The sequence below is a fragment of the Crinia signifera genome, chromosome 1, assembly GCF_055691185.1.
Source record: "Crinia signifera chromosome 1, ASM5569118v1, whole genome shotgun sequence".
Classification (NCBI taxonomy): Eukaryota; Metazoa; Chordata; class Amphibia; order Anura; family Myobatrachidae; genus Crinia; species Crinia signifera.
Window position 1 is genome coordinate 364,477,879 of NC_139217.1, and position 12,248 is coordinate 364,490,126.

General features: G+C 42.9%; 1 protein-coding gene across 4 annotated transcripts in view; it reads right to left on the reverse strand.

The window, feature by feature from the left end:
- The window catches only part of ADGRD1 (adhesion G protein-coupled receptor D1), a 417,296-nt gene that overhangs the window by 66,631 nt on the left and 338,417 nt on the right, over positions 1-12,248 (reverse strand). For all 4 annotated transcript variants that reach the window (XM_083150233.1, XM_083150230.1, XM_083150227.1 and 1 more), the window contains one exon: positions 9,603-9,669. In XM_083150233.1, coding sequence (XP_083006359.1) covers positions 9,603-9,669 — 67 coding nt within the window. The remainder of the gene's footprint in view (positions 1-9,602; positions 9,670-12,248) is intronic.

Genomic DNA, 12,248 nt, shown 5'->3' on the forward strand with positions numbered 1-12,248 from the left:
TTTAAAGATGAATATAGACAAAATCCAAGTAGAAAAGTGCTGAATATCTCATACCAAGTGAAGCTGCCCAGGGCTCAGAATAGAGAGTGCTGCCTCAGGCAATATCTTTTGTAATAAGAGCATTTGAAAAACTTCTATTTTTCTAGGCAAAGTTCTCAGTTTGCAGAGTTCTTAGTGGAGCCAGCAGGGTAAATTTCTTTTTCCAATAAAGACGGGATTGGTTTAGCATACAGAGTGAGAAAACAGCAGTGAAAGCAGTGAAAGCAAACCATAGTATATATGAAACTGACTTGGTTTGTTGCTGATGTTGAAGGATTTTGCGAAATAAATATATACGTGTAGCAGTTTTTGGGAATGTGGCTCTCCGGGGCATTTGATAAATGACCATGTGAATGCTTGTCATCGTAATCTGAGTCTATAACTTGCAAGAGGTTTATTCTTTGTGGAGTGATGGATTGATCTAATCTCATGTTACCAGGGTATATGTTTTAAGGATGTAGGCACATGTGCCATTCTGGCATGAAAAATAAAAATATGGTGCCAGTTAGCAGTGTATTATACGTTTTACACGTAGAGATTAAATCATTTGGAGTTTTACTTATATATTATTTCTTTAAGCATATGTATAAAGTGAAATACTCCTGCCTCTGTATCCCAATGTGAACTTTAGCAAGAAGTAATGAGCAATACTGCAGTGCAAATTGAGTATCAAAGTGGAACAAACTTCTCTGCGGAGGTGTGATGTTCTATCAATACAATATTTCAATTCTTTTGAGTCACCATTCTATAGTGCATTTGTATATTCACATTTCGCAAAAATGACATCTTACAAATAGAGCTGAGACAATGATAGTCACCTGTTTTCACTGTGTGGTATTCTGTAGTTGGCATATAACACTTTAGGCCATATTCTGCAAGTGCAGTATTTCATAGCCAAATGCAAAGTGACTGATGGTTTTTTTTTAAACAATTTTGCATAATATATATATATATATATATATATATATATATATATATATATATATAGGGAGGAGACTTCGTCAAGGGGTGATGTCGTCAGGGGGTGACGAAGTCCTACGGTGACGAAACGCGTTAGCCGTGGCTTTGACTCCTGACGTGGTGACATCTTGTGCTATCCACTTCCAGCAGTGTGTTGAGAGGTCCCGACATTCTGACGGTGCTAACGTCCCAGGTTCTGGCTTACAAGTGCGGCGGTGAGAGTGGTCTATCTTGGGTGCTGTTTCCTGATGTACCATCTGACGTTCCCCGAATATTCCATCTGATCGGTTGATGTACCTCCATGTTTGCTGGCAAGCTGATTGTCTCTTTTTTCGATGTATGTGTACCTAGTACATTTTATACCACTTTGATACTTACTGGTGCGCTTTTTTCCTTTTATATATATATATATATACACACACACGCACACACAATAGCAAGACAGGCGGCACTCAGGGCAACTATTTTCCGTGCAAAAGGTGCAATTTTATTCGGCAACGTTTCAGGGATATCTCACCCCTTTCTCAAGCCTTCCGAAACGTTGCCGAATAAAAATGCACCTTTTGCACGGAAAATACTGTAGTTTAATATATATAGATCCAGATAGGTGAAGAGAGGATCTGTTGCTCAATAATATTAGCAGAGACAATAAAGCAATGCTTCATATCTTATTCTTTTCTTTTCTCAGGCATAAACTAACCACACACTATTATCCTAAAATAAAAATTTCCAAATCAGAAGAACATTTCTTGTGATCATAATCTGGCATCCCTTTGTTATTACCCTATAATCAACATGTAGAGCTTGGCCTCTCAGAGACAGTTATTCAAAATGTGTATTATAAATATACAGTACTTTGTTCTACTCAAATGAAACAAAAGGCTCAAGTACTGACGAATTACAATACTTATAATTGCAAAACTAAGAGTAGTGAAGCCAGCCTGTGGAAAGTGTGGATAATGGCTGTATATAAATCATTAGACAAAACGCCCACTCTTGTTTTCTAAAACTCAATCTCAAGATGGCATTATTTTCTATCTATATTCCAGTGAATATTCATTTGTATCAAACAGTGACTCATGGGCTGTGAAACCTTCCCTGTTAGTGATTAGAGGAAATTAAACTAATCCTTCTTAGGCATCCTCTACACTACGTGGTAGGAAATAAAACAATATCTTAATATAATTTTAGGATACCTAGTATAATGAATAAGATATATTTAATGCTTGTACATCACTCATATTAATGTAGCATACAAGCCATGCAGTTACGTCCCTTAAAATTGATTAAAGTAAATGATCATTTACGATGGGGAACCTTCTGGCATCCAACTGTTGTTGAACTACACATCCCAGTGTGCCATGCAACAGTTTTAGTATGGCCAAATAGCAAAACTGTAGCAGGGCATGCTGGGATGTGTAGTTCAACAGCAGCTGGAGGGCCGAAGGTTCCCCATTCCTGCTTTAGAAGAAATGCAGCGTATTATACTAAATTAGAACTTGTATCTATTTTATTTTCTAATTCAAAAGTTTTGTGATTACTTAATACTGTATCTTACATAGCAATTAAACTTGTTATTACATAATATAAAGGGAGATTATGCAGCGAAGTGCTGATCACAAATATATTTCATTAGGGTTTTTTTCCCACTTCTAACAGAATTGGTTAGGACCTGTATGTTAGGAGATCCCAGAGGAACTACTGTAGGACAAAAAGGCATAAAAGTGAACAGTCAGACAGGACAGGGCAACTGTACTGTACATGTCTGGAGAACAAAGACAACCCTATTCCCATTTAACTGTGTTGTACTCCTACTTTGCATTTCTAATAATCCAATCAAAAATATGGAAGTTGGACAAAAAAATGACATAATACAAATATAAATTTATTATCTTGAGATAGAAATAGCCAAGATATAGTTTGATAGCGGATGACACAGGAATAACCTGGGCCCAACATGGATGTGAAGGGGGTTAAAGCAGCTGTAACACAGGTTGAAACCGTGTTCACTAAACCGGCTCAGGTCTGGGATTTTTGTGTGGAAGTGGAATTACTGATCGTGGCAAACAATGGGATAGCAGAATGCGGGATAGCAGAGCGCTGGAGTTACATGGGGGCAGAAGCTGGAATTATATCAGGGCAGGATTCTGGATTTACATCAGGACAAGATGCAGGAGGCTGAAAAGACAGGGCTGGGACATGATGACATTGATTATATTCCTAAATATACTGTACAGACATCTTTCAGATCTCCTACATGAATAGAGACGATCTGCAGACAGTCTGCCCAGGGCTTATGAAATTCTTCAAACATTTTCCATTGCAGTGAAACTACCATATACTGTAGCTTAGGTGTACTTTTCAGATACAAAATGTCTATATATATTTTTAAAAGGAGTCACTAGAGGGACTTTCACCGTGGGCTCTACTTGGCCTAGAACCGGCCCTAATAGCAACATTATCAGTAAAACACATCAATGCTCCAGCAATCACTGGTGAGCTAGTTACATAGTTACATAGTTACATAGTAGGTAAGGCTGAAAAAAGACTTGCGTCCATCTAGTTCAACCTGGTATAGATATCCATTGCTGATTTGGTAGGTTCTGGTATTTTACAGACAAATTATATTTCTTATTTGTACCCATGGATGTTTTTCTCCAGTAAATGTTTGTCCAACTTTGCCTTGAACGCATTTAATGAGCCAGCCGTTACCACCTCTCTGGGAAGAGAGTTCCAGAGTTTGACTGTTCTGACCGTAAAGAAATTCTTTCTACTAGCTGAATGAAATCTTTTTTCTTCTAATCTATACTCATGCCCTCGCGTCCTAGATTCCTTTCTAGTAGAAAAGAGGGTGTGTGACAGTTCCTTATATTGGCCCTTGATATACTTGTTTATGCACTCTTGTAGGTGGCTGAGTAAGAACTCCCTGCAGTTGGTCTCAAAACTTCAAACAAGATAGACACAGGATATATAAAACAGCACACTAAGGGTTATATTTAGTAAAGTGCAGGTTTTTAGAAATGGAGATTGTAAATGCATGCTGTGCATCCTGGGAGATGATGTCATGCTGAGGGGACGTACTTCCTGTTTTGGCTCACTAATTTTCACTTAGTGTCTTCCTCATGGTGAATAAAGACCTGTGTCACATCTATGCTGCACGTGTGCTCGTGATTCTGCTACTATACACATCTACATGGTGTCAGAAGAGGGATTGTCATGGCACATGGTCTGAGAAGAATAGATCCGCTGATTATTTGATGAAAACATTGCTGAAAACTAGCTGAGGTTTAAAAGGGAATGGCACGTGTACTGCATAGCAGGTCTTTCAGACAAATCAAAAATAGTCCAGGCATACACGCTGCTGAACCTCGCAGGCACCAATGCTGTGGACAAGTCAGATGCTTTTCTATACACTGATGGAGAAGACAGAGAAGATCCTGACACCCTACTTGCAATGTTTGAAGAGATCTGCATGCCTGTAAAGAATGTCATTATGGACAGACATATCTTCAACAGCACAAACCAAAAGGATTACGACACTATTCAGTCCTACGTCTCCACGCTAAAGCTGGTGGCAAAGAAGTGCAATTTCGGTATCCTCACAGACAAGCTCATCTATGACAGAATTGTATGCGGCATACGCAGCGACAAGGTACGTGCACAGCTTCTGCGGGAGAAGGGCCTCACATTAGAAACTGCCATAAGCATCTGTATGCTACATGAACAGTCTGAAAAGGGCATAAGGGAGCTAAAAAAAGACGCTGAGGTGTGTGTCATGGCGGCCGTTCCACACCGATCCTCCACATGTGGGAACTGCGCAGCACAGCACCCTCCTGGCAGGCAAAGCTGTCCTGCATATGATAAATGATGTAATGCATGTGGCAAGTGGAATCATTTTGCAAGGTGCTGCCGCTCCAAAGATCAAACTTCCATAAAGCGACAGTCTGAGTAACGCTATAGCCGCCCACCCCGGCCAATTAATCAGGCTGAAACTGAGCCAGGGTGTGACACAATTCGCATGACAGTCTGTGACAGTGTAGACTAGTTGGATGAGAAGAGCAAAATATTTATCAAGCTGAAAGCAAAGCATATGAACAAGGTGGCCACAGTCAAAATAGACTCAGGAGCTAAGTGCAATGTCATGTCCTACAAACAACTGCGTGAAATAGATCCAACTGCACAGATTAACCCACAAGACAAGATCAACTTGATAGCATATGTTGGCCAAAGATACAGTTTACCCGTGCTGATTTGCTATTCCACATTGTGGATCAGCAGGTTAAATCACTGTTAGGCCTCCCTGAGAGTATGAAGCTAGGCCTTCTCAAATTGGGCCCAGAGGTACACACAATACAGATGACCGTTTTACTTTCAGGACTTATTTGATTGCAGTACACTTGGCAAGCTTCCTGTTATGAGACTGGATGACTCCATTGTGTGTCTGTGCCCCCCGGAGGGTCCCTATTGCAATGAAAGACAAAGTTATCCAAGAGATCAACAGAATGACTCAATTGGGTGTCACTGCCCCCATAGAGGAAGCAACACAGTGGGTGTCCACCATGGTGGCCGCATCAAAAAAAAATGGGACTGTACGTCTTTGCATTGATCCAGTACACTTGAACAAAGCACTCCTGAGTCCATATCACCCTCTCCGCACCATCGAGCAAGTGATTGCTGACATGCCTAGTGCCACAGTCTTCAGTACTCTGGATGCAAAGTGCGGCTTCTGGCAAATCCCTTTGGACAGAGCTTCATCCCTACTCACTGCTTTCATGACCCCAATAGGGCGGTATGTCTTCCTCCGCAGGCCCTATGGAATCACCATGGGTAGTGAGGTCTTCCAGCGTTGTATGGAGCAATTTTTGCAGGCTATCCCTGTGACATCATCGTCAATGACATCCTGATATGGGGCCGTACTATGGAAGAACATGACCAGTGACTTCAAGAGGTGCTTTGAACCTCAAGCTCAACCCAGACAAATGTAAGTTCAGAGTTACAGAAGTGGTGAACGTGGGCCAAACCAGACCCGAATAAGGTCACTGCCATCCTGCAAATGCCGCTTCCAGCTGACCAACAGGCACTACAGCATTTCCTGGGTATGACCAACTATTTGTCCAAGTTTGTTCCGCAATACAGTGAAACCACTGCGCCTCTGTGCCAGCTGCTCCACCATACACGGCTTCTGTTGATCGATTTAAGACCATGCTGACAAGTCCACCGGTCCTGCAATACTTCAACATGCATGACCCAGTTGTCCTCTCCGCCGACACTTCATAGAGTGGTCTATGGGCTGTGTGCCTCCAACACTGAAGGCCAGTGGCTTTTTCTTCCAGGGCCCTCATAATAAACCAGGTATTCACAAATTGAGAAATAATTGTTGGCACCGGTTCCATGACTTCATCTATGGCCGTCCTGTCACAGTGGAAACTGACCATCAGCCCCTCAGCACTATACTGAAGAAGCCCATCCACTCTCACTCCTCCCATATTCAGGGCATGATGCTCAAGCTGCAGTGGTACAACCTGGATGTCGTATACAAGCGAGGCAAGGAAATGTTCATTGCTGATGCTCTATCTAGAGCCTTCCTTTTGACTACTGACATGAACAATGCAGAGGATGACTATGAGGTCGTGGCTGTGGAGGTGCTCCCTACCAAGTGGCTGCCACACTTGTAGATGATCTTTCCCAGCGTCTCTCTGCCGTGATCCTCAATGGCTGGCCATCCTCTTCTAAGGAACTGCCGCAGTGTCTTCACCCATTCTACTGTATGAGAGCTGAGCTCACCGTGTCTGATGGTATCATCCTGCGGGGTCACTGCTTTGTGATCCCGGCAGCCCTTCAAACGTCCTACACCCAGCAGATGCACCAGGGCCATGCCGGCCCGGAGGCCACCAAGCGCAGGGCCTGTGAAACCGCGTTCTGGCCCTCCATGTACGGTGACTGTTTCGCTTTGTGCACCCTGCAATGCCCTACATCCACACCAGCCACGGGAGCCCATGCTGCTTCATGACATTCCAGATCTTCCATGGTCCATTCTGGCAGCTGATTTATTTGAGTGGAGGGGGAAGGAGTACCTGGTACTAGTTGACTTCTATTCAGGATGGTTTGAAATAAACTACTTGCCCAGCACCACAAGTCATATGGTAATTTCAAAGCTGAAAAGACACTTTGCAGCCCATGGCACCCCACAACAGCTGATCACTGATAATGCCATGCAATTCAAGAGCAGAGAGTTCAAGGACTTTGCAAACACATGGGACTTCCAGCACATCACTAGTAGTCCGCACTACCCACAGTCCAATGGGTTGGCAGAGTGTGCAGTCCGCTCTGCAAAGCACCTAATGGAGAAGTGTGCACGAGATGGATCAGACTTGGCACTGCTAAACCTGAGAAACACACCTCGATATGGACTCCCATCCCCTGCACAATGCCTATTAGCACGGCGCACTCGCACAGGCATCCCAATGGCAAAGCAGCTCCTGCAACCCAGAGTAGAGCCACAGGTACATGAAACCATCAGCAAGCGGAGAATGTCTGCCAAGGTTTGTTATGACAGATCAGCCTCGCGTTTGCCACCACTGTCTCAAGGCCAGCCAGTCCGCATGCAAACCGAGCAGTGATTTGACAGAATGGCAGTTGTTCAGAATCCTGCAGGTCATCCAAATAGCTATGTGACATAGCTATGTGGTACAGTCTGATAATGCCCTCTATGAACGCTACCGCCGCCATCTGTTAAGTGTACCTGAAGAAAGCTCTACACAGCCTGACTCACCAGTTTCTACCACAGCTGCAACCAATGTCAGTGATGATCCACATTACATGGACAGTCCCTCCCCTGAAGTAGTAGAGCCCTCTGGTGTCACCGTGGACATACCTATAGATTCCCAATATACCATTACCAGATCAGGCTGAGTGTCCAAACCCAACCCAAAGTTTCAAGACTTTATTGTATGATATCAATTATTTTGCTCATGCCTAATATTGTTGCATTCATGTTTGTATCCTTCCAGTTTAAAAGGGGGGATGTAAATGCATGCTGTGCATCCTGGGAGATTATGTCATGCTGAGGGGACTTACTTCCTGGTTAGTCTCACTTACTTTCACTTTATGGGCGGTATTCAATGAGCCTGATTCGCCATGTTTTTATGGCGAATTTGTGCTGTTTGGCGAATTTTTGACAAAAACGGTGAATCACCCTATTCAATGACCACATGGCGAATACATTTGAAGGTTTTTTTCGCCATGATTCACCGAGTAGCAATCGCTATCTTTTTATGGAGAAGTGGAATGTGAACTTTTAAAATAAAGTGTTTTGTTTTTTACATTTGGTGTCTAAAAATCAGGAATTTTATTCTGAGGAGGGGCATGCTATTTTTATTCATGTGCTGTAAGCACATGAATATATATTTAATTTAAAAAAAAATATTATTATTTTTTTTTTTTTTTACACAGCAGCCAGCAGGGGGCGCCGGAGCCAAGCCGCTCATTACATATTCATATATTCACTGCACTCGATCGTTACGATCGTGTGTAGTAAATATACGCTCCCCTGCTGGCACCCCCGGGGGGGCAGCCTGTGCTGCCTGGCGTCCGGGGAGCCCACCTGCCCCCCACAAACGTTCAGGGGCAGGCAGAGAGACTTCCATCTCTCTGCCTGGCACCCTCCTCAGGCTCCCTGCGGCATTCGCCGCAGGAGCTCATATTCGCCTGTCAGGGGCAGCGAGCCCCTGACACGTTGAATACCGGAGCCCGCTGGCTCCGGAACGTGGCGAATGTGCAGCGAATCCTAAAAAGGTTTCGCTGCACCTCGCAGGTATTCACATTGAATACCGCCCAGTGTCTGCCTCATGGTGAATAATGACCTGTGTCAGATCTATGCTGCAGGTGTGCTCATGATTCTGCTACTATACACATCAACAGTGATGTTGCCCATAGCAACCAAACTATGGGCAACATCTCCACTTCTAAGATCCCGCACTTGAGCAAATGTACCTCTAAGAGAGAGAGAGAGTTAACCAAAGCACTTATATCAATAGCCTAGAGACTAAAAAGCAGGCACTGTGGTGCGGTCTCTTACACATGTGTAGCTGTTTTAGTATTTACTTTTCACATCAGAGTTCTTAAGATTTTTGAGTCAAGGTGAAAACCATGGTGAGGCATCAGCATCTGCTTAAGGTTCAACTTTTATTTAATAATGTACTTTATATTGTTACTGTTGTCTAAGTATATCTAATAGGAAAAAGTAAATAATAGTAAACCATGATTAATCATGACTACAGTGTAGCCTTATGGAAAGATGTGTTCTGTCCAAAACGTTTCAAAGCTCCTGTTTTAGTGCCTCGAAGATAGCTATAATAGAACCCTATTTATGCTGGATAAATGAGAGGAGAGGTTCCCTAATGAGGGGACAATTTATCTTCACTCTGCAAACCCAAAACAGAAAGTCAAATTAAATATCTATGTCATGTATATATGTCTAGTATCTGTGAGTCTCAGAAACACTGCCATCTGCTGGCAGAGAGTGAAACTACATCTCTTTCTCACACATGCACAAACACAAAAGGCAGCAGACTAGCTTTTGAAGCTTTTTTATGGTCACTCACTTTTCCCCAGCTCCATAGCTGTCCAACGCAGATGTTACAGACACAATGCAGATCACTAGTGAAGAACCTGAAACAAAAGATGACTGAATTAGTGACATCAAATGTACGACAGGATGGGCAATTATTGATGTTTTATTTAAATTGTTCCTGTGAATGGGTGTCACAGTCATTTGCTTTGCCAGGGCCTATAATGTTGTTAAGACGACTTTGGGTACAATCAGGGGTTAAAAGTGTGTGTGTGTGTGAGGAATATTAGGTTGTTACAGTAGCTCCAAGTACCAGGTAGGACAATACTGACAATGTGAGTTTTAAATACAGGGGATGTAATTGAAGAGCGTGTCTGCCTACCCTGCCCCCCAATACATTACTAGAACATCTGACTATAATAGAGAATTCTCCATCACAGAGCATGGAGGTCCTGGGTACTCAGAAGTCCCTTCTCCTCCAAACTCTGCAGATGCAGATTTGTGCTGCAACAATCATTTATACAGCGCACTTTCTCCAACAGGACCAATGTGTGTGCATAGATATCTGTAACCATTTTGCCAGTCAATTGCAGTATAAGAGATTGTACTTGGAGCAGCTGGTGCGGAAAGTAGGTAATGTACACACTATACAGTTTCTACGTTTATACAATAATAATGAGGAATACTGCACATAACAATGTTTTTGTTTGCAATAAATATTTCCCCATCTCCAGAATCCCACTGGCCCCTGCAATTGTATTAAAGCTGTTGAATGTAGCAGATTGTTTGCGTTATGCAAGCAGCTGCCCCTCATTCAAGCAACAGTCATGTAATGCAACGACTACTTTAGAGATATTTACTATTCAACCTCCATCTTTAAGAGCCCCTTGAGTGTACTTCCATAGCAGGAGAGCAGAGCCAAGTGAAAATTGCTTTAAAATAAACATGAAACAGCTTTAAATTAGCTGATGTTTCAGATAATCAGCGACACAAATCTGTTCTATGTAATGCAGACGTGCCATGGTCAGAAAGTGAAGTTATTGTGAGGAGTAGTGGCCTTACTGAATTGCTTCTCAGTGTGGGCAGATGCACAATTATTGTACTGGTTAGTATTGCTGCCTTGCAGCACTGAGGTTGTTTGATTACTGCCACAGCCCTTACTGTGTGGAGTTTGTATATTCTCCTTGTACTTACAGATGGAGCCCCTGTCATCTTTGCTCAGCGCCCGCCAGAATGTCCCCTCTGGCGAGCCCCGGGATACAGGGACTCCATTGAACTGCGCAGTCTCTCGGCGGCAGGGGCATCCTGCCCATCTCTGCTTCAGGGAGATGGGCAGGGTTAGGGGGGGGGGGTCAGTGAGGGGGGGTCAGGGCGGTGAGGGGGACTGTCCACGGGGGAGATGGCGGACGTCGGCCGGAAGCTCTGTTGCCACGGGGTGCGCAAGCATCTTGGGCACGTGCGCCCCCTGGCAGGAGGTGGCGGGAGCCAACGATAGTTTCGACCGCCCCTGCAAAGACAAAGCCGGCTCCATCTGCACATGGTTTTCCTCCATGTAACCAGTTTTCTCTCAAAATCCAAAACTGGCTCCTGACAAATATTGACCCTAATGTTTATGTGTGTACATGTGGTGGGGAATATATAATGTAGGCATCACTGGTGCATGGACTGATATGAATGACTGAATATGTTGATTTTTTGTGCACTGTATAAATTATGTTTTTGCACTGTGGAACTGGAGATGCTCCAGTATGGTGAATGCAAAGCCATATGCTTTTCAAGCTTATCTTCACTTGAAACTAAGTAGGCAAGTCCAGGAGTATCCTTTACATCATATATAGTAGGAGCATGAAACCAAGTATACGGATAGGTGCCGTGCATACTTCTCCCTGCGTATGACCCTGCATACAGGCCAATATATTGCTTAAACATAACAGTTTAGAGCACTCCATTATACAGCAGCGTAGAATCATCCAATCCCCCTTGAGACACCCAGGACCTTCACAGCGACAGGCTCGCATGTGATACATTGCATGCAGTGCTTTGACATAGGTATAGCATGCAACCTCATTTTCCACTGGTGGGAGGGGGTTCGAGTCAGAGGCCGGACGTGCATCAGGTCTGACTTCCGATCTGATGTGCATGAGAAGGCATATATCAATATACCAAGCCTGTCACTGAGTTATTAGAGTGTCACAGTGCTGTATGGTTGTACAATACTTACCCCAAGAGATTGATAACTTTTCATATTGTGAGATATTTATCTTCAATCACATGTATCTCTTATATCCAATAAAACCTACTTTGGTTTGGAATGAACAACCACTAAGCACCTACCAACTTGTATGCATCTGCCAATAATAATAATAATAATAATAATACAAATAGTAATATTTTGGGAATGGGAACCTAGTCTTAACACAGGCATTGGTGTTCATATAAGCCTAAAGGTCATATTGTACATTTTTTATAAATAATTTAGAGAATGAAAGCTTGAGTATGATCTTCGTTGCACTTAAAAAATTGTGTTTTTCTAAAAATACTATATTTTAGAATAATTAGATATGGGAGATTGAACCTGTATAATGCAATCCGATAAAACATTAAAATAAGACCTTTTTTTATTTAAAGGGTAGGGACTCTAATTAAAATATTTTTACAAGATAAAAACAATATTGGCGTA